The sequence below is a fragment of the Mesoplodon mirus genome (assembly GCF_964341445.2).
Source record: "Mesoplodon mirus genome assembly, chromosome: 5".
NCBI lineage: Eukaryota > Metazoa > Chordata > Mammalia > Artiodactyla > Ziphiidae > Mesoplodon > Mesoplodon mirus.
In genome coordinates this window covers 57,197,202-57,220,298 of record NC_138980.1, presented here as the reverse complement: position 1 = coordinate 57,220,298, position 23,097 = coordinate 57,197,202, and the positions used below count along the sequence as shown (strand labels likewise).

The 23,097-nt window shown below is 53.6% G+C and overlaps 1 protein-coding gene across 3 annotated transcripts in view; it reads left to right on the top strand.

Annotated features, from left to right (window-relative positions):
- Positions 1 to 3,482: 3,482 nt before the first annotated feature.
- The window catches only part of SYNPO (synaptopodin), a 54,770-nt gene continuing 35,155 nt past the window's right edge, over positions 3,483 to 23,097 (top strand). Inside the window, exons 1-3 of one of the 3 annotated variants that reach the window (XM_082622251.1) lie at positions 4,224 to 4,304; positions 17,418 to 17,523; positions 21,066 to 21,720. In XM_082622251.1, the coding sequence (XP_082478377.1) occupies positions 21,324 to 21,720 (397 nt within the window). In that variant the 5' untranslated portion in view covers positions 4,224 to 4,304; positions 17,418 to 17,523; positions 21,066 to 21,323. Of the gene's footprint in view, positions 3,640 to 4,215; positions 4,305 to 17,417; positions 17,524 to 21,065; positions 21,721 to 23,097 lie in introns of those variants that run through there. The other 2 variants (XM_082622252.1, XM_082622250.1) reach the window with 2 other exon arrangements.

Genomic DNA, 23,097 nt, shown 5'->3' with positions numbered 1-23,097 from the left:
TGGGGAAGGGGCTACCCTGCCTACTTCCATCTAAACCCCCCAGATTTAAGAGATCTGGCCAGGCAGGAAATCTGGGACCCCCAGTCATGGCTGGACCAGTTCCTTCTGCTCTCTAGGCAGTCCAGACCTCAGTTTCCCCATCTGCCCCTGCAGGGGGTTGGACTCAGATGCCCCGGCCCTGAAATTCTACTTCTGGCTTTTTCAGAAGACGATGTTCTATCCCAGGCCGCCTGGGCGCTTGGCAAGTTGGTTGCATGGCCCCCGTGTATCAGTACCCCGCCCCTGCTCTGCTCAGGAAGTCCACCCCGCCCTCCACATCTGGATGGAATTTACCCCCCAAAGCAACTCAATTACTGGTGATTTGATCAGGATGGCTCATGTGTCAGAGGGGGCCCTGGTGAATGTTGCTCTGCCAGAGATGAGGGTTCCTCATCCCTGTGATCCACCCCTCTCACAGCCCCGGGGGGCCTTCCTTTGGCCCCTGAAGACACAGGGCCTGGTGAGCAGTGTCCTGCTGAGCAGGAGACTCAGAATCAGCTGCCACGTCCTGCTCTGTCCCAGGCCCCTGATTCCTTCAAGACCCAGATTGACGCACAAAGGCTGAAGGGTGAAGGAAGGCGGTGTATCAATTTTACACGAGTCGGTACGGCCAAGTGTCCACTCAGTGGTGCCTGTGAGGGTGGCAACCCTTGTGAACCCTCTTTACAATCTGACCGCTAGCAGGGCAGCCTGGAAAGTAAGGGCTGCTGCTCACTTGCAGGGCTGCGATAGTGAGGATTTGGGAACCGAGTGTGGTGTCTTGGTGTACCCTCCTTGGGGGATCAAGATAATCCCTGCCATCTTCCTGTGGCTTCTGCTAAATTGGTGAGTGGGGGGCAGTGGGCTTTGAGGTTTCCTGTTTCTTCAAGTCTGCATTTAACACCCCTTATTCTGAGCCCATTGCTCAAGAACTGTTTTCCTGGACATGGAGCCTCCCTACCCCTCACCATCCACATACAGAGGAGGGTCACCGAGCCCTACCTGTGCTCCAGGCAGTAGTGCACTGTGCCCCTCAATATAGCGACCTCCTGGGAGCAGGGACCACCAGGTTGCCATGGGAGGGACGGACCGGCCAGGACTGAAAGCACAGTGGATCAAAACCCTCATGCTTAGCAGCAGCAGGATCACATGTGAGTGCCCACTGCCTTCCAGGCGACACAGTGTTGTCACAGCTCCGCGTGGGCTGGGCTGGCCTTGCCAGGCTGGAGAAGCAGCACGCATACGTGTACAGACACACCACCTCCTTCCATCAGAGAATCTCACCAGGATCAGTCAGTCCAGTGTTCAATCCAGCCAGCTCCCTCACGCTGGTTAAGAGCAAAGCACAGCTGTGGGGAGGACGAAGGCTCTGAGGCCGAATCTCACTCCCCCAGAGGCTCCCACTGTCAGTGAGATGGAAAACACTGACCTAAAAGCCGGTGAGGAGGCCAGGCTGGCGCTGGGCGGGCCATGGGTGAGTGCGGCTCTGCCCCGTGCAGGTGGAGGGCTTCAGGCCAACAGGTTAGCCACCCTACCTGCCTCTTGCCATTGTCAGGTTGTCAGGAGCAAGCAGACAATGCATTTGAAATGCTAGCAAGTGCCTGGCACAGAGTAAGTGCTCCACGAATGGCTGTTTGATTATTATCTTGTGAAATAATTAGCATCAAGACAACAACCTCTCACTTGCCTGGAAACCTTCCTACCTTACAGAACCCAGCCAAGAACTCATCGGAAGACCCCTTTCTAAAAAGCCCTCTGGGCTTCCCTGGTGGCGCAGTGGTTGACAGTCCGCCTGCCGATGCAGGGGACACAGGTTCGTGCCCCGGAAGGATCCCACGTGCCGCGGAGCGGCTGGGCCCGTGAGCCATGGCTGCTGAGCCTGCGCGTCTGGAGCCTGTGCTCCGCAACGGGAGAGGCCACAACAGTGAGAGGCCTGTGTACCACAAGAATAAATAAATAAATAAAAAGCCCTCTGAGCTGTCACCAATAAAGTGTGGCAAGTTTGTGCCCTGAAGCTCGTGGACCTTCCTCATCAGTAAACTGATGATAGAAGCGGGAGAGATGGGTGGGTGGTGGTGGCGCTAGTTCAGGTCACTAGGAGGCAGAAAGGCTTTCTGGAGGCCCAAGGATGCCAGGCCGACGTGGGTAGAGGGTCTGGGCTGGGAAGGAGGGGGAGGTTCAGGTGGGGACCAGGTTCCCGGGGGTCTTGATTGCCCCTCTAACTCATTGGCTGCTGTAGGGCAAACGGGGCTGCTGTGGGGTCACTATGGGGGAGGGACGAGAGGAAGGGGCTTCTTCCAGAAGCTGATTCTAGAGGCTGATGCGAGTCCCGGCGAGGGCCACTGACTGGCAAGGAGGCCAGTCACGGCGTGTTGGAACCTAGACAGGATTATATGCCAGGATCCATCCACAGCATAAAATTCCAGACAGGGAAATCACCACATACCTGGCAAAGCGCCCCCCTCTCGCATCCTTTATATCACATGATCTTCATAATTCAGCACAACATCTATCTCTGCTTCACAGAGGAGAAGAACCGTGTCCTTAGCAATGGGACCTCACACAGCTGCTAAGGGCAGAACAAGGCCAAGAACCCAGGGCTCCAGCTCCTGCATCAGTGCTCCTTTTTAGGAAGGGTTTGGGGGTGCTCTGCCTGCTCTATTGCATATAGAGACATTCAGTAAAAACACAGTGCTGGGAAGTGTTGCGACCAGGGTAGAGGGTGGGGCAAGGGACGACTGAGCCCCCAGAGGGTTACAAGCACTGACTCTGGACTCAGGAAATCCTGGTTGGAGGCCCAGCCCCAGTACCTACCACCAGCGTGGCCTGGGGAAGCATCAGAACCTCTCTGAGCCTCACTTTCTCCCAAAGAGGGAGGCTGGGAGGGTGTGGGCTGGTCTCCTGTGCCTGGCATGGGGCTTGGTGCAGGGTAGAAACTCAGTCAATACCATCCTAATAAACTCTTCACATTTATTACGGCCACTTACTCTGTGTCAAGCACCGTGTTAATTGCTCAACTAAACGGATGGTTAGGTAGCTGGCGAGGAGAGCCTGGACTTGAACAAGAGTGAGGGGTGAATAAACATCAGTGGGGGAAACTGCAGACCAGGAGGAAGGGGCCCTCCTCCTGGAGGGAGCTGGGGAATAGCTCACCAGCAAAGCATGCCAGCAAGCCCAGAGTCTGAAGATGCCAGTTCACTTTCCCACTCTGCCATCATCTTGCGCTGTGACTTTGGCCAAGGTCTGGCCCTCTCTGGGCCTCTGTTTTTCCTCACAGAGGACAGATGGAAGGCACAAGGGAACTGGGAGCCGAGCTGTCAGGGAGGGAGGCTCCCTCACCTGGGGCCTCCAGGCCTGTTGGGATCTGCGAGCCTGAAGGGGATTTCCTGGGGCCAGCCCAGTTTCCAGCCCTGCTGACGTCTCCCCTGGATGGGTGCCCAGAGCAGCACTCTAGTGGAAAAGGCAGGCGGGCACTCTCCCAGCCCACACCTCAGCCCTCCCTCTGGGGCTCTGGGGTCTCCCCCACCCCCTACACGAGGTGGGGAAGTGTGGGATCCCTCCTGGTGAAAGAAGAAGGCACTGCCCCTTGCCTCAAGCTCCTGATTTGCTGTGTGACTTCAGGCAAGTCCCTGCCCCTTTCTGGGCCTTGGACCCCTGTCTCTGAAATGAGGAGGGCAAAGATTTCCAAGCTCTGTTGGAACTCTGACACTCTGGGATCCTGCTGGGGGTTGAGGGGCCTGAGAAAGAGAATTGGGATAGGAGCTGGATTCCAGGGCCTTGCTCTTCCTGCTGTAGAGTGGAAGGTGGAGGGGGTGGAGGAGGGCAGTGGGAGAAAAGGAGCCCCACGGCCTCCAGGTGGCTGTAAGAGGGGGCAAGGCGAGCCTGAGGTTTTGGAAACATTTATTCTTAAGTGTCCGGTGTCACCGGGGGCTTTTTCTTTGGGTTTTGAAATGCTCCAGAAGTCAGCACTCTGCATGTGCGTGTTTGCGGAGCAGAATATGGGCTGTATTTATTCATCCTTTAGCCCGAGCCCTTAAAAATATAGACGGCTAATGTCTTCAGTATGTATGAAATATCCCATATGCTCGGAAACAAAAGGGGCTCTGTTATTAAAGTTTCATTTCCACACGCCCCCTCCCCTCCCTCCCGCCCGCCCCTGACACCCTGCCCTCCTCCCATCCCGCTCAGCCTGCTCAAGACAGAGCAGGAGCCAGGAGGCAGGCGGGCAGGGCTGGAGCCCGGGCACAGCCGGTCCCTGCGAGAGTGGGCGCGGATTCCGGCTCCAGGTGAGGGGGAGTCCATGGAGGACGGGAGCAGGGTCTTCCAAGGGAGAGGGGCCTCCAGGGTCGCTGGGATGGCCAGTGGAGGAGTGGGGACCAAGGTGGCCCTTCTTGCGGGCGCCTGTGGGGCAGGGCCCCTGGCAGGGCCCGGCTGTCTGGGACGGAAATGCCCGCTCTGCTGCTAACTGAAACCACATGTGTCTCCCAGGCAGCGGGACAGAGATGCCGCCAGGCCTGGCGCTTGGGACTGGGGGGAGGAGAGATGCAGGCTGGCCCCCATTGTGTGCCCCGGGGCGGCTGGGGGGGTAGGGAGGGTCGGGGTCATTTGCATGTGTACCAGAGCGTGCGTGACTCTGAGTTCTGTGTGTGTGCATGTTGCATGGGTGGGTGGTCTGTGTGTCGGGGGTGTGTGTGTGTGTAAGCATGTCTGCAGGTTGGTGGGGTGTCCCTGCTCGCAGGACCAAATGAGTCTCCCCCTTGGCCTCCTGTGGCCTGAGTCCTGGGTGGACTCCTACCTAACACCCAAAGCCTGGGAGCCCACTGGCTGCCTCCTGGGAGGGTCCTCTGGGGTGAGGGGACACCCAGCCGAGCTGATGGCGGTCCTTCTATGCTGAGACTACCCTGTAGCCACCGCCCTCCTTCCTTTTGCCTCCAGCCCAGTTCAGTCTCCTCACACCTGCACAACCTCTACCCATTTCCCAGAGAGAAAGGCTGAGGCGTAGAGCAAGGGGCTGACAACAATCTCTTCTCCCACATCTGCCGTCATCTTTTTCAGAGTGCTTGTCTCCAGGAGCTTGGCATCTTCACTGTAGCCCTTGGAGGTGAGGAAACCAAGCCCAAGACAGGGGACAGCTTGCCCACGGCATGAGGGAGACAGTATGGGGGCTGTCCGAACCCGCAGGGGTCAGGGGATGACTGGGACGAGGGCTCCTTGGAAGAAGGCTGCACTCAGATTCTATGGCAAATAGGGGCACCCCACTCTGGGGGAGCTCTGTGACCTGAGTCCTGGGTCTTCTCCCCCTAAAGAGCAAGCCTTGCCGGGAGCTGGGCTCTGGGTCCTGGGGGTGGCCCTGGCACTGCCTTGCTCTGGATGTTGGATGGGTCTCCTCCTGACTCTGGGTCTCAGTTTCCCCATCCCCACAAAGGCAAGTGTGGACCAAGATAGTATTTCCCAAAGCGTGGTGTGCACAGCACCAGCGGCTGAGGAGATGGTGCCACGGGGACTGCCAGTTTTCATTTTAACAAGGGTTGTGTGTTATTTTCACCCCCTCCATTAGGGGAAAATACATAAAAGCACCTCAAACCAGGGAGTGGATTTAAATAAAAATATAAACAACCCAAATGAATGAAGACTGAGGTCTGCTAGGAGATCCCTGGGGTCCTCTCCATTTTAGCAACAGGCCCTCTTTACATTTCTACCATTTTAAATGCTCATGAGAGTGTTGGTTCTGGCTATCTAGGACCTAAAGATGTGATCTGCTGTGTCGATCATTTTTTGGCCTCCACAGATTAGCAGCCCTGTTATTCTGTGTCACCTTGGAGTGTGTGTGTGCGTGTGTGTGTGTGTGTGTGTGTGTGTGTGTGTGTGTTGTGTGGGAAGGGACTGGGAATGGAATGGGCAGAGCTGGGAAAAAGATCAGCCCATCCGAGGTTGAGACTAGGTGCCCAAGGTCAGAGGCAGGGAGCTGGGGAAAGAGGTTGTTCCCTGACTGACGTTTTCAAGTGCTTTGTCCTGCCTCAGCCTTGCACTGAATCGCCGGGATGGGTGGGTAGGCGAGGGGCCGCCCTAACTTCAGCCTTTCCTGTCATTCAGCCCTGGCTCCCTGGCCACTTGGCTGCATTGTATGTGCCAACCCAGGACTGGCCCAGGAAAGGTGCCCCGGGAGGATGCAGGGCATGTGGGAGGCCCCTTGGCAGAGGCCTCCTCACTCCTCCAGGCTGGGCTGCTTGGAGCTGGCACCACTGAGCATGTGCTCTTCATGCCCCTCACCCCCACCCCACTGGGTGGCTCATTGTTGCTGTTACTGTTACTCAGGACAATGTTTGCTTTTTCATGGATCTTCATTGGTAATTTGTCTCATCACCAGCCCTCTAGGCCAGCACGGCATTTCCCTGATGCAGGAAGTGCACCTTCCCAGACTGTCTGACTTGTCTCATCCTGCACTGGGAAGAGGGCATCCAGAGGGCTCAAGGATGTGGATGGCATCCTTGGTGGGGGTGAATGCATGGCCCCTTCTTGGGGAGGCAGCAAGTGCCCACGAAGGAGCCCAGGGCAAGCTCCCTGACCTTTTGGGGTCTCAGTGTCCCTACCGCCCCCAGGAGACATTGTCCTCAGTGAGGCTAAAGTAATTTTCTAGTTCTGTCCTAAGATGAAGCAACATCCATCTACCTCTAGAGGGTTCTTTTTCCTCTAGAAGGGTGCTTTTCTGGGGAAGGAGGTGGGGACAAACCTTGTGAGTCTGGGAGGGACTCCCTGAGCAGGGATGGGCCACGCGGAGCCATCCATACTCCTTGAGCCCAGGTTCCCTTGTGGGCTGGACTAGCTGCCTCAAACTCTGGGGAAGCAGCTGGCTGGGGTCAGGGGCAAAGTCCCTGCTTGCAGAACTTATCACATTCGAACTGGCTTTCAGTGGCCCTGGGAACTATCAGCAGCTACACCCAAGGCCAAGGGCCAATGGAGACGTGGGCAGCCTTATGGGCATCGTTACAGAGAGATCAACTTGGCCAGGGAGTGGGAGGTGGCACTGATTAGTGGGGAGGGCACGGACTTAAAGAGCAACCTCTTCCTAAGGAAACATTCTCATCTGGAAAATGAAACTCTTCATATGACCACTGTCTGCTTAAACATGTCCCCCATGGTGGGCTCTGCCATGGGTTCCAACGGAGGCAGAGGATTCTAGTTAAACTTGGCTCATCTACCCAAAGTGATGGCCAGGGGCTCTACTTCCTTAGATTTCACCTTGATTTCTTTTTCCCGGGTTTGCTACGTGCAGAGTGTGGAGTGGTGACAAAGCAGTTCACCTACAGGGTCACACCCAGATCTACTGACAGTATTTTCAGGCAAAGGAAAGCTGAAGTTTGCTCTTGGGTTAGGAAAAAAGAAAAAGGAAAGAGATCAGGTGGACCTGCACTCTGCTCCTGCTGCAGCTATGGGACCTTGCCAGGTCCCTGCATCTCTCTTAGCTTGAGTTTCCTGATCTGTAAAATGGGTTGTCATGAAGAGTCAGGAGCTGATGGTACAGAAGACCTGGCAGACACTGTATCTGTAAATAGCAGCTCAAAGGTATCAGGCCTGAGGATAACTCTGCTAACTTAGGGAGGGTGTGTCTTCACCACTTCACAGAGGGGAGGGGCCCCGGAGCCACGTGCAGTGAGATGAGGGTAAAGCACCAACTCTTTCCCAGGCCTTGGTTCTGCTGGCTCTGTGCCTTCTGGCAGGTTCCTTCACCCTCTGAGTCTCAGTTTCCTCAGCTATAAGACTGGGCCAGGGGTAGCACCTAGGGACCTCATCGGGCGGCTCTGGGGATTAAACGAGCCAACCTAAAACTCCTGGCATGTAGTAGGTTCTCAGGGAACAACACTACTCTAGCTGAGCGGGAACCTGGAGGCCCGAAGCCAGGTCCTGGGCTGACCTCAGGGGCCAGGCCCCTCAAAATGCTTGCTTCAAATCATCCCACTTGTCCCCAGTTGGGGCCACAGCGTTTGGAGCAGGAAGGTCAGGCAGCCAGAGGCTCTGCAGCCCTGGGAAGGCATCTCCCCTCTGGACTGGTTTCAGGTCCTGCCACAAACGCCACCAAAAACATCTCCGAGAGGGCTGCTCTGTCCCGGTCCCTGTCCCCAGGCAGAGGGCGGGCAGTAACAGTACACCTCACTGTCACGGCCAGCAGGAGTGTGGGTTGGCTTCCTACCTGAAGGATCTTGAGAGAAAGGAGGAAACCGGGAAAACTAAGGCTCTAAAAGGGAAGGGGCCTGAGTGGGGTCCATGTGGAGGTGAGGCAGGGACTGGAGGGGTGGAGGCGAGAGGGTGGGAAACCTTGTGGGGAGAGGGAGGTGGGGAGGGCCCTGTACCGACCCAGCCAGGGCTTCCTTCCAACGCTGTTCCCTGGAAGCAGGAACCGTTTGAAGGGGAACCGGAAAAGAGAGAAAGAAAGCAAACAGAATCAGAGAAAAGCCTAGAGCTCCAAGCGCTGGGGTTGTTTGGTCTGGCTGACCACCTCCTGGGTCACTCGCAGCTGCTCTGCAGACAGATTCCAGCAACCCTCGTCACACGCGCTCACACACACACACACACACACACACATACACACAGAGTCCCACACAGAGAGACACACACACACGTATGCACAGACACACGGCGTAGGAGCTCCGAGCAGGAGGGCAGGTGCTGGGACGGAGGGCTTCCGCAGCCCCTTCCAGCTTGGGCGCCTCGCTTCCCACACAGCCACGGCACACAGTAGCCCAGCCCCTTGCTGCAATTATAGTAACACCTACCAGGCACTTACTGTGGAGCTCTAAGCCCTTTACTTGGATGAACTTGTTTAAGCCTCACAGCAACCCCACGAGGTGGACACTGTAATCAGCCCCAGTCTGCAGATGGGAAAGCGGGCTTGGAGCAGCAGGGCCCAGAGCACGGTGCCCCTCCCTGTCTCTGAGGGCACTAGGCCCTGGCTCTGTGCCAGGCCCCGGGATCAGCACTTTCACCCCCCCACTCTCCACACCATGTGACCAGCAACATGGTGCTGCCCTTTTCTCAGGCCCCGGGAAGAGAAGTCACAGAGAGTGGAGGGCACAGGGCTGGACGTCTTTGCGTGTGCGGAGAGGAGAGACAGGGGGTCGGGTCGGACAAACTCTCGCGTCACAAGTAGGCTCAGTGTCTTCCAGCCTCCTCTTCCAGGGTCTCTGCCATAGCTCCCTTCCGTCACCTGCCCCGACCCCTGAGACTCACCTCTATCCCCTAGACCTCACCATCCAGCATCTCTCACCCTCACACTAGTTTATCCAGCCAGCCATTACCTCAACAAGCGTGTCCTGAGCTTGCTTAATAATAGCATTGGATGCCTGTTGACAAAACGTATTTCCCTTCCATTATTTTATTTCATTTTGTATGTGTGTGGTGGTGGTTATTATTTTCTTTTACCTTGGCTCCACCATTCACTGAGAATCCTTTCCAGTCGAGGGCCAAACTAACTAAAATACGTATCAGAGTCCTCCACTGGGCTCAAAATGCCAGCTGTACATGTACAGGGTGTGGGAGATGTGGCATAAAAGCAGCAGTGGTATAGTGATGTCTTGGTGAAGCATAAAGACAATATAATTCAGCAGAGATATAGCAGTTGAAAGGGGGGAAAAGCTAATCTGATGTTAGGCTGCATTAATAAAGACAGAGTACCCAGAATGAGGGAGGTCATGGTCTTGCCCTGGTCTATGCTGGTTTTGATTTTCCTGGATTACTGTGGTCAGTTTAGTTCTGAGAATCTGACAGACTGGGTTGAGAGTAGAGGAGTGTGAACAGGACAGAAGGGGTCGGAAAATTCTTCCCTATATGGAATAGTTGAAGGGACTGAGGTTTAGCTTGAGGAAGGGAATAGAAAATACTCAGAGGATGGGATTAAAATCAGTGGGGTAGAGTGGGGGGAGATTTCACCTCTCTGGAAAGGGATGCGAAAGATGGGATGAATGAGCTGCCTCTGGGGAAAGTGAGGCCACTGACACCAGAGATGCACAAGGCTGCATCCCCTGTGAAAGGGGATTTGAGATTGAGATGGGGGCTTTAGTTCCCTTCCAGTCCCAACACCGAGCCGCTCTGAGTTGGTGTCTCCTGACTCCAGCTCTTCCCACAGGTTGTGCTGAAGGCGAGGGGTCCCCAGGGAGGCCTGAGCACATCCCACCCCCGGTCTCTCCATGCTGCACGGCCTCAACTCCCACCCCCGCCCCACGGCCCACTAGGACCAGGACACAAAGTCTTGGACAGGGTAATCCACATGGTTGGAGGAACCCTTGGGAAGCACCTTGTCCACCCCCTCCCTGTATGGTGGGGTGAATGGAGGCAAGTGAGGAGAAAGGGTTTGCCCGAAGTCAGTGGCTTGCACGAGGTGATCATAACTCCACCTTGAACCCAGACCTCCACCCCTGGGCTCCTGCCTCCGAGCCTGCCAGGTCATCAGTGGATCGACAGTGTGGTTCCCCCAGTCAGGGAAGGCTCCTAGGCAGAATCAGTCCCACTCTTTTCCACACCCCACAGTGTCTCTCATTTGAGATCTGCTTGGCATGCGTTTACTGAGAACCTACTAGGTGCCAGGCATTATGCTAGCACTTGGTGATGTGATAGTGGTCGCACTAGAGTAGGGGCTGAGCTTCTTCCCTCTGTCACCTTCAGAGCACCTCTCAGTTTTGAAATTACTTGGTTTATTTATTCATCTAATGGCTCACTCCCTGCCTTCCCTGTGCCAGCCTGCCCTGCTCTCAACCCATCCAAGCCCCCACTGGACTCCCAGCTCCCAGAGCAGTCCGGGTTCATAGGATATGTTTATAAACTGCTTGCTGAATGAGTGAATGGGTAGCAAAACTGATGCGAGGCCAGCCCTTGTGGAGCCAGGGTAACAACCAACACTTCCTGAGCCCGTCCATATGCCTGGCACTGTGACAAGTGTTTCTCCCACATCGTCTCATTTAATTTTCACAACAGTGCCTAGAAGGTAGTGCTATCACTGGCCCCATTTTACAGATGAGGAAACTGAGGCTCAGAGAGGTTGAATAGCATCTCACGGCTCTTGCCACCTCACACCTTGTATTATAACTATCCAAGCACCTGTCTCATGCCCCTCTGACCACACTAGACTCCTGGAAGGCAGGAACCACTTCTACTTTCCCTCTGTTCTCCCCTGTGTCCTGCACAGTGCTGACCTTCCTTGGCACCTATAAACGTTTATTACATTCAGTTGGGTTGAATAAAGATTTGGGAAAGGAAAAGAGGACATGGTGAGGAAGAGAGGATGAGTAGAGAACACCAAGCAAGGGGCATACAGCAGCGTAACGCAGCGTCAGTGCTGGGAGCCAGCTTCAAAGACCGTTTCACCCAGTGCCTCCCCCACCCTCATTCAACTTTGGGACTCCCTCCAGAGCAGCCCGCCAAGGAGTTTCCCAGGCTCTGCTTGTTCACCACCAGTGATAGGGAGCTCAGCACCTACTGAGGCATGAGATGATCCAAGGATATCACTTAGCCCAGGGCCAGGTGGTTCCCTGACAGCTTGTCTTTCCTGAGTACTTTCTCTGTGCCAGGCACATTAGAACCACAAGAGGTAGGTACTATTATTATCCTAGTTGGACAGATGAGAAAACCGAGGCATGGAGAGTTGTATAACTTGCCCAAGGTCTCACAGCTGGTAAGTGGGAGAATACAGAATACAATTCGAAGCCCAGGAGTGGGGCCCTAGAGAGCCTGCCCTCCTAACCTCTATGCCAGCGCTGTCCATTGAAATAAATGCAAACACATATGTAATGTTACATTTTCTAAAAGCCACACTAAAAAAGTAAAAAGAAACAGATGAAAAAAAAGGAACCTGAGAAATTTATCTTAATTATATGTTCACTTAAATCCAAAATAGTATCATTTTAACATGTAATAAATCTAAAAAAAGTCATTAATGTGACACTTTACGTTCTTCTTTGGGTTCTAGGCCTTGGAAATCTGGTATGCATTGTAGCACATCTCAGTTTGAACTCAGCACCTTTCAAAAGCTTAGTAGCACATGTGGCTAGTGGCCACTATACTGGACCACACAGTTGTATACTAGACTGCCTTTCAAGGTGCTTGCTATGCTATATCCTAGTGCATAGGAAGAATCCAATAAATGTCAGGCACCATTATGATTATTTTTATCACTGGCTGTTGTTGGTGGTGGTCCAGGGAGAAGCTGGGCTGAGGCCCCAAGCCCTTGGCATAAGCACTGATGTTTCTGTTCTTAATCTGAGTCCTCCAAGCCAGCGGCTTGATGTCTCCCAGGCTAAGCCAAGCTTTGTGCACCTTGGCCTGTGGGTTGAGAAGAGCCAGCCTAATTCTCTCTAGGCGGTGAGGGAGAGACCAGGCTGAGGTCTCCATCTCCCCAGCTGGCCAGCTGAGTACCACATGAAGTGAGGCCTCCTTGGGGTTTATAAGCCTGTGGCCCATCTGCTGTGGAGTGTGGAGTGGCCAGGTACACATCTGGAAGGAAAAGGGCAAAGGCCCCTCCTTCTGTGGTCTCTGGAAGCAGCACCTCCTGCATGCCTTAGGCAGATTAGGTCTTTACACAGAACAAACAAACACGCAAATCCCCGCACACTTTTATAATACTTCTTTTTTTCATGAAACCCCCACGAGCTAAATGGAACAGAGATAAGGGGTTGGCATTGCCCCCTATCCCTCCGTGGCTCCTGGACAGTTGCTGAGCGCTTGCAAAGTGGTTCCCAAACCTGTCTGCACATTGGAATCACCTGGGAAATTTTGAAATATATCAATGCCTCAGAGGTTGTGATTGAATTGGCTTAGGGTGTGGCCAGGGCTTTGGAATGTGTAAAAGATCTTGGGAGATCTATCAGGGAGACAGTTTTGGGAACTGCTGTGCTAACCCTTTGGGGCACAAGCTCATCTAGTCCTCACAGCAGCTAGGATGCTGGTGTGGTTATAGTTCCCACTTTACAGATGGAAAGATGGAGGCTCACAGAGGTAAAATAACTGGCCCAAGTTCAGATAGCCAGGAAACAGGCACGGTAGGGATTTACTAGTCATGGTCTTAGCCAGTGGTGTGCTGTTAAATGTTTAACAACTGGCTCTCTGGAGCCAAAAAAAGCCCTGATTTGTAGCATCTGCCCATATCCATGGTGGAATGACTCCCACCATAGCTGATTTCAAGCTACCAAAGTGATGTCACTGAGCGCTGAGTTGGGAAGTGGTTCACACAATTGGCTGTTGGGTCAGTACATTGGGCTCCAGCATGTGGCTGGGCCATGTGGCACGGTGAAGAGGGGGGGATCCTATTGAGTAGGAGGTAGATATTGTAGTAATTTGCTGAATTTTTAGTCATAGAACACTTTCTCAAATGAAAAATTTGAAAGCCCCCAATATTTCCAACAGATAAAAAGCAGTATGTTATCAGTAGAGGTTTATTTTATAAACTTAAATTATAAGATCTTGCTCTTGCTAAACTGGGTGAGCCCCAGGGCGGGGTGGAGACTTGTGATGATGGGTAGTAGGTGGCGTGAAGAGCAGCCTCCACTCAGAACCAGAAGCCTTGTGGTCCAGGCCCACCTCTGACCTCACTGCCTGGGTGACCTTGGGCACGTCCCTGCCCCTCTGGGCCTCCATTTTCTTGTGTGTCCAGGAGGAGACTGGACGGCATGTGGGACCCGCAGGGTGTGGTTTTCTAAGCTGGCGTTGGCCCTGCAGCACCCCTGCCTGACCCCAGCCTTGGCCCTGTATTTATAGCCATGACTTCAGTCTCTCCAGTGCCACTGAAGCTAGTTCCCTGGACCACATATTTATAAACCCAGCAGGGCAGAAATAGATGTGACGTGCAGGGAACTTGGCTGATTTGGTGAGCAGACTGGATTTGGTGTGTCCATTTGGAATGGGCTCAAGCTCCCAGCATCCTGGGTACCAGGACTCAGGCAATCCAGAGCCAGAAGGGCACTTGGAGACTCCAAGCCCAGCCCTGTATTTGTGTGGTTGGGGGTCACTCAGGCCCAGGAGTGAAGGGACATGTCCAGGTGTGCAGAGGGCATGGCAGAGACAAGCCCAGAATAAAGAGTTTTGTGCACTGTGCACAATGGCCTCTCCCCAGACCCTGGGGAGACCACCCCCTCCACAAGTGATCATATCAGTTGCCAGGTATCTGTCAGGTCCTGGTTTGGTTGTTTTCCTGCTCTGGGACCATGGGCAGAGATTATCCTCCCTCAGCCTCTGTTTCTCCATCTGTTAAATGTGAATAGTAGTAGGCACCTGCCTTCTAAGGTTACTGTGGGGAATAAACAAGATCATTCTTGATATCATGTACCTGGACAGTGCCAGCACATGGTCACAGTCAGTGTTCGACAAGTGGTGCCTCTTGTTGATTATATCCTCAGTCACCCCTTAACAAAAGTAACATATAGGATATCATTATTATTATCCTCAAGCTCATTGTATAGCATGTGTTTTACATCGAGGAGACACTCTATCCATTTAATGAACTTGGAAAAGAACACCCTCAAAGAAATAAAGCTAATATGTGAAATCATATTTTTATATACTGGACCATAAAAATGCTCAATCCTAGATAGTAGACAGGTTCATAGTGGAACATGAGGGTTCTAAAGTGGTGAATGCTTGAATAATCAGAATGTTAGCGTAAGACATCTCCCAGGGGCTTGCAGGGTTTGTGTTCCTGAGTTTGCCACCTAATGTTGATTTTACATATTTTTAATTGCATATGAGAATTTAATGTAATACTGAACCTGAAATACATATGCCATACAAAACAGAAGACAGCATCAGAGTAATACCACTGTTTTTTCTGTCCTAATGATACATGCACTCCCCAGTCCCCTTTCCTGCTTAATTATTTTTCCACTGCACTTATCACCCTCTGACATACTTTCTTATTTATTTATTGTCCGTCCACCCCAACTAACGTGTGAGCTTCACGTGGGCAGGGCTTCTTTCTCTTTTGTTCACTGTGTACTGCCAGGACTTAAAATAGTGGATGGCACAGAGCAGGCGTTCAGTGAATATGTGTCAAAAGAATGAATGAATGAATAAGTGAATGAGTGAGTCTCCATCCTACCAAGAAGGAAACTGGAATTCAGTGAGATGAGTGATTGGTCCAAAGTTACCAAGCTATCACGAGGCTGAACTGAGGCCTGGCTGACACCCATCTCTCCTGAGACCACCCAGTGTGTCCAGCTCAGGAGTTCTTCCCAGGCCCTCACCGCTACCTCTTGTCAAGGGATGGTTTCCTGACGCTTCCAGAGCTCTCCCAGCTTCACATGACGCTCATCCAACACTGGCCCCTTAGGTCCCAGGAGTAGGACAGGAACAGTGGGGAGAAGGGAAGCGGGGAAGAAGGAAGAGCAGTCAGAGCGGGCTGGGCAGCCAGGGTGGTGATGGCTGGAGGCCAGGGCAAGAAGAAAGGAGGCCGCGATAGGTCAGTCTGTCCTGCAGGTCTGGAGGGAGGGGTCAGTAATGTGGGGTCACATTTGCACATCCCTCTGGGACTGACTCTGCCCACTGGAAACTGCCAGAGGAGGGCAAGTCCAGGGAGGATTCAGGGACACCTTCAATCGTAGATACTGCCATCCCCACCAACCACTCTGCCCAAGGCCTTTTTTAGCTGGGGAAACTGAGGCCCGTTGAAAGGAAGTGACTCTTCCAGAGCACATAGCAAGATAATTCCAAATGCCAGGCTTCCTCATTCTCACCAGTTCTGGAGGTTGGAGGGGGTTGAGACTCCCCCTTTGGAGCCATGGGGAAGAGACCCCCACCCACCTTGGCTCCCATCCCTTCCTTGAGAGAAAAGCGCTAAGGCAGGAACATACTCTCAGCTCAGACTCTTGAGGACAACAAAAGCTCTCTTCCTAGCGGCCAAGAGAACTCAGCTCTGGACAGTCCAGACACTACCCTCCACCCCACTCCTAATGCCAGGGTGCTGCCAGACAGGGGTGGGGTGGGTAGGTGCACCCTGAGCCATCTGGACCAGTTCTGGGTCACCCCTTTCCCCAGAGTGACTCCAATTTTGTCCCTAGGCTCTACATACAGTTAGTACCTCAGTTACTCCAAGTCCATTATTCCACTTGATAAATATTTATTTAGTGACTCCTATGTGCCAGGCAGTGTACCAAGCATTGCAGATAATCTTCCCCTCTCTCCCTTCCATCCTCCCATCCTCCCATCTTTCCATTCTTCCTCCTCATTCATTCATTCATTCATTTAGTAACTACTTAAACTATTAAGGCAGTACAGCCTATGGATAAGAGGGATATTTGGAGCTGGACTATCAGGATATGACGCCCGACTCAGCCATTCACTAGCTGTGTGAGCTTGGCAAGTCACATAATTTCAATTTCCTTATCTGTAAAATGGGGATAATAATAGTATCTTCCTTATAAGGTTGTGATGAGGAGGATAACATGAGTCAATGTACACTAAGTGTCTGGAGTATCACCTGATGTAGTAAACACTTCATAAACTTCAGCCATCATCCTTGTCATTGTGATTATGTGCCTGGCACTGTGCCCAGTGCTGAGGAAATCACTTCAAAATGCTCCTCTCACAAAGGTGTCTGCACGCCAGCCCTTGTTTCAGCCTCCACCTTCTGCTGTGGCCTTGCCGTCTCCACTTCCACCCCCAAAGCTGGGCCTTGCCATGGCTCCCGCAGCCCTATAGGGCTACCCTCTACATTACCTCTCAAGCCAGCAGGAGAGAGCAGGCAGCTGAAGCCTGTCACAATCTGGCCACCTTCTCTCCCAGCCTCACCTCCCTCTGCCCTGCCATACGTGCCCTAGCCTCAGCCTATCCAGGCCCTTGTGGTTCTCCAGATTCATCCTCAAATGGTCCTGCCTTTTTGCCTCATTGGGCCTTGATGGATGGAGTACCCTCCATTCATCAGAATGTCAAACACTTCCTGCCCAGATCCTTCAAATTCAACTGAAACATCATCCATCATCCCCAGGAAGCCCTCCTTCCTTCCCCTCAGCCAAGAATCATGAGATCTGCCTTTGAATCTGCATTTCCCTTTGTTGGCAACTTTTCTTTATTCCATGAGCGATGGGGAGCCACAGAGGGTTCCTGAGCAGCTGAGCAACACACTCAGAGGTACACTTTAGAAGAATGGACCAGATCCTGTAGAGGATGGAGACAGGGAGAGATTGCAGGGAGGGAGGCCAGGTAGGGAGTCCTTCAGAGGAATAAGGGTTTAAGCTTCCTGGGCTGCTTATCCCCTCTCTGCCTACTCTAGTCTCCCCCTTACAGAATCAGATCCTGTGATTTCCCCAGCACTGACTCAATAAGTCAGGGGGAAAGTCAAAACTAGGACCCCATGCCTGACCCTGCAATGTGTCTACTTAAGCCCTGATCCTCAGCATTCCTCACTCCCTTTATTTCCTCTGCAGCTGCAAAGCAGGCTGAGGGCACTGAAGACGATGAAGAATCAGGGCAGGCCAGACTGTGCTTTATGTTCACCTGGCCTGTGAGCCGAGCATCCCCAGAGACCCATAGGTGAGCAGCCCCCAGCCATGCTCCCTCATCCCCTGCCAAGTAAAGGAACGAGCCTGTATTTTTCAGTTAATCCCTCAACAACCCTGTGAAGTAGGCTCTGTTTTAATCTGTTTTACAGAAGGGGAAACTGAACCTCACAAAGACAGAGAGACTTGCCCAGAGTCGGGCAACCACTGAACAGAGGAGTCAGAATTCAAACACAGATCTGATTCCAAAGCCAGTGCCCTTCCTCCACCACATAGGGACGTGAGGCTCCCAATGCCACGTCCCCTGGGCCCACTCATGGCAGAAGCCAACCACTGAAGGAGCCTTTGGAGATCTCGGCAGACTCTCAGAGCTGCACGGACAGGGGCTGTAGAGATCTGATGCTCAGCTAGGCCTCTGGTCCTGGGGGCCCTGCTTGGATTCATGGGAGGCGAGGGGAGGGAGGACAGGAGGCTGACCGCTCAGGAGGGAGCAGGGCTTTGCGAGAGGCTGGAGGCAGGTGTCTTGACACCTGGGCTCTAATGCCAGGCCTGTGTCTGAACCTTCTGTACAACCTGGGTGACCCCTTCCCTGTTCTGGGCTCAGAGCTCCCCTCTCTGAGATGAGCACAGTGGGTTTGCTGGACTCTGTCAGCCCTATCAGCTGAGGCTGGATGGCCTGGAACCTTGGGCCTGTGGCCAGAGGAGGGCTGTGGATTTGGGGAAGCTGGTATTAGAGGGCTCCCCCTCCCGTTTCTGCGGAGGCCGGAGCAGGCTCTCTCCTGCCCACGGTGGAGCCGTGCCCACACAGACAGGTGTGCTGTGTCTGAGCATGCAACCTCAGGGGCTGTGCGGGCTCTCTGGAGTCAAGTCTGCAGCCACTGAGAGTGCGAGTAAGAGCACGGGGCCCAGCAGCTCTACCACTCAGCCCCCTGTGACCCTGGATGCAGAATTTCTCTCTCCATGCCTCAGTTTCCTCATCTGTAGACAGCACTCATGTGGCTGTCCCGCAGGAGCGTTAGGTCAAAGCCTTGGTCAAGAACCAGCAGATGCTCAGTAAGTGGCAGCTGCCATTACTGCTCCGGGTCCTGACACCCCCGCCCCTGCCCCGGGCTCCTGAGCAGGGTGGGTGTTCCAGGGTTTGGGCCCACAATGGGGCCTGCCCAGACCCCCCAGCTGGGCTGGGAGCCTTCCCTCCTTGGGAGGGAGACTTGAATTGGAGCGCCCCTGCCAACTCCTCCCTCCCGGCTTGGCAGTGCGAAGACAACGCCGGCCAAAAATATTTGTGTGGGTGGCGGAAAGTTAACTTTTCCGCCTCTGTCTTCTTTCCTGGAAACCGTGGCCACCGTCAAATACAGCAAAACAGAAGCAGGCATAGAGTGAGGCAAGGCCCTGTGGGGCGTCCCGGGGAGCCCTGCCCCCCACACCCACTCCTGCCTCCTGCCTCCTGCCATCTGGCTCCATGGTGGGGCGGGTGGCGGTGGCGATGGAGGGCTCCAAAGGCTTAGAATCATGGCATCCTGCAATGCCAGGGCTGGCTGGACCCTCCAGCATCATCTGGCTCAAGCCCACCATGGTGCCTTTGGGCAAACCGACTTGAGTGCAGAAGGCCCCTGCCCAAGGTCAAACAGCCAGTTAGGTCTCTTCAGAATTCTACCGGCCCTTCGTGAGATTCTAAGATTCTTTGAAACTCTAATGGCAGAAATCTGGCAGCAGCTGGAGAGTGAGAAGGAATCTGGAGATGAATGAGGCCCTGGAGCCTCTCTTCTCTGTGTCTACCATCATGGTCAAGGTGCCAGAGCTGGGTTCAGAGACCAGCCTTATCGCTTACTAGCTGTGTGACTTAAGCCAGAAGTCACTTCGCCTCTCTGATCCTCAATTTCCCCACCTCCGAAATGGGATAATAACAGTACCTCCCTCATAGGAGCCTACTGGGGTGGGGGATGCCTGACCCTGCCTGGGGGTGGAGGCATGGCCTCCAGGTACCACAGCAGCAGAGGTCAACCCAGGCCCTGAGGTCGTCAACATCCACAGTCTTTCACAATTCTCAGAATTCTCACCGCCCATAGGGCAGCCAGTAGGAGGTGGGGGGATTCTTCTCTTTCTGTTTTATAACAGGATAAGTGACATTCAGAGAGTTCAGATTCTCCAGAGTTCACACAGCTAAGCAGTGGTGGAATCCAAGATCTGTTAACCAATATCTATAAACTTCAAGGTTTCCTCCCGAGTGCAATTGGTCACTGACCCTGACTTAAGCTCTACCTGCCCATCCTGGGGCATCTTGCCCACCTCTGCCTGGGGCCTCCACAAATGATTTTTAAAACTTTGTCTCCAACCTGGAACTCTCTCATGCTCTTCAGGCCTCCCTGGGGAGCTGACCATGCTCATCTCCCCCGGAAATCCCAAATCAAACTCATCTCCCTGCTCCCCTGAACACCTGTTCCTAACCATTTATTCTGATCTCTATTAACGAAATCACGCTGTCACCAGAGTGACGAACTGGGCTGCATCCTAGCCTCCTCCCTCTTCCTTCACACCCACTCTCCATCTGCCTCCCCGCCCAGCCAATTTTTCCACCCAAGTTTCTCTCCCATCCATCCCCTCCGCGCATCCCTATAGAAAGACTCCATCCCCTCTCTCCTGGATTGCCATCGTTTTTAACATTTCTAAATAATCATACTATTATTATTATTGTCCCTGTTGTCATTCACAGCTCTCCCCACCAGATTTGAAGGTTTCACAAGCCAGAGTACCATGTCTTCTTTAGTCCCACTGTAGCCCTAGTACATTTTATGGTGTCTAAAATGTAAACAGGAGCTCAAAAGTTTTTGGTGGAATGAAAGAATAGTCAACATGTATTAAGTTATGTCTCAGAATCTGTCCTCAGTCCTCTGCATGCAGTTTCCCACTTAATCCTCGTTGCAACACTATGATGGAAATATTACAGTTCCCATGTTACAGATGGGGAAGCTGAGGTTCACAAAGGTCATGGGACTTGTTGCCTGCCACACAGGTGGCAGAGGTGGGATTCTAGCTCAAAGCCTGGGCATGTAAGCATATCACTGCACCACATCCCTTGGTGCACAGCCTCCTCAGGGGGTCCTGGCCCCAGTCTTGCACCCTCTGCACCACCATTGCTGTGATTCCTTGGGGCATATGTACCTTTGGTGACACATGAGAGAATTTTTCTAGGAGGTGCCCAGATAAATATTTCTAAATGACTAGGTATTTATTTAATGTGTATTAAGGGAGAAAATGACTTAGCACAACATATTTGCGGTTTCTCTGCAATTATTGCTTAAGATAAGTCTAAAGTAATAGAAGTAAGTTATTTAAAGTTGATTTACGGAAAGATATTAAGCAAATAAAGTGTAAGTGGCATAAGGATATGGCAAAAATTGGGGCAAAAATTTGGGATGTCGAATGACTGAAGCTTGGGACTTTCCTATGGACACATGAGACCCGTACCCCAAACCCCAGTCAGTTCAGTTCTCAGGGTTCCCCTAAAGTGGACTCAGAGACTCAGCCTGGAACACACAGAGAACCGTCTCATGCACTGTTTCTTTTCTCCCTCTGCAGATAGATCATCTTGAAGGGGAGGCCTCACAGACGAGAAACGGGTTAAGGAGGAGGGCTTGGTGGTCCACCACCCACCCAGTCCAGGAAGTCTAACAGTTGGACCCCATTCCAGCTCTGTGAGTTGGCTGAGGAAGGCAGGGCTGCAGAGAGCCAGAGAAGGCCCCGAGGAGAGCAGAGACCAGGGCTTATTCGGGAGCCTCCAGTCCTGGCCTCAGCCCAGGCACCAGCTTCTCTGTGTCCCTGAGGAGAGGCAGCACCATGCTGGGCCCTCACCTCCCACCCCCGCCCCTGGGGCCCAGCAAAGGCAAGTCCTCGCCCTGCACATTTGGGCTTCCTGACGGGAGCTACAGGTGTCTGGCCTTGGAGGCCGAGGATAGCGGCGGCGAGGAGGGCCTACAGGGAGAGGCGGGGCTCACGGACTTGGAGGAAAATGAAGTGGCCAGAAGGAGTGAGGACAACGCCTGCAAAGCCACCCAAGGGGCACCACAGCTTCCCAGAGCCCGAGGCGTCCAGTCACCCAGCTGCTCCAGGGAGGCACGAAGGGGTTCCCAGCATGACAACAGAGCCAGCCAGGACTGGGACACAGTGAAGGCCCAGCAGGTGATGACAGCCAGCCTCAGCCCCAGTCCTGGTCCCAGCGTTGCCCAGAAACCAGGTAAGCTCATGGCCCTTTTCCCCTGGACTGCCAGAGTCATGGGGGACGCCAAAGGTCCTTAACACAGGCACTCCTGACCATATTTTCCCATGGTACACAAGAGACCATCAGAGTCCCACGGGCCTGCCCAGATTAACAGCTGTGGAGAGACAGGGGAGGCTGTGCCATCCGTGTCATTCCAGCTGTACCACATCTAAGTCCACTCTTTTCTCTGCCAAAGGGGGCACGTGAGAAGGCAGCAAGAGAAAGCCACGTTATCATGCTTGGCTAAAAAAAGCCCATAGCTCACTCTTGTCTGCCCTTTCATCATTCGTGGTAACAAATGACCTTAGAGTCTGAGCAACTGATGGGGCAGGACCACCTTGCTGAACATACTAAGTGCCAACTACTTGCGGGTGCTGGGGATGCAGCATGGGGCGAAACAGATGTGGTCCCTGCCCTCATGGTGCTTTTGAGGTACAGACTGAGCCTTTGATCTAAACCGACCTCCTAATTTTACTCGTGGGAAAACTGAGGCCCAGAGTGAGGAGGAGACTGCTCCAGGTCACTCGGCCTGTCGGTGGCTGAGCCGAGCCCACATTCCTCATCCAGGCCTCGGTTTCCCATCTGTTAGAGGCGACAGAGGCACGTCACCTGGGCTGCAGTGATGACTCAATGACATTGTGTAGTGGAGAGCTCGGTGTGCATGGCACAGAAGGAAGGAAGGAAGGAAGATCAATTTCCCACAGGCGGCAAGAGTCGGCAGAGCAGGGCGGGACAGGGAAACCCACACTGAATCACCTCCACCGCTGGGTCCGTGGCAACGCTGAAGTGGGTCCAGATGGGGAGGACATAAGCCGGGCCATGCTCGCTCAGGCAGGAGCCGCTGCCAGCAGATCCCGGGGGCGCAGGGCGTGCGGGGGACACAGGCCTGGGAGGGCTTGTGCGTCAGGAAACTGAAGGAGCACTTCATTTCTGTGCAGGCGTCGCCGACACCCAGCCTGGCGTCTCACCAGCCTCCCACCCACTCCTTTCTCTGAAATAATTCTCTCCAGGCTCTGACCACCCCCCACGGGCACCATTCCCCACCCCCATGGCCCCCAGGCTTGGGTCACGTAGGGAGCCAGGCAGGAACAAGGAGGGGCCTTCAGTGCATTTGGGGTAGGTAGGAGGAGGATCCCAGGAGGATCCAGCAGCCTTGAACTTGGAGACAGGCCTCCACACCAGAGTCGACGCAAATCCAGGTCCCCTAGAGCCAGAAGCCTCAGGACCTGCTCCCTTCCCTCTCACAGACCATGGCTGGGGGTCAGGAGACATGGGTGCTGGTTCTGGACCTGACGCAACTAGCCAAGCCCCCCAAAATCCCTTCCCAGTTTCTTCATCTGTGAAAATAAAATA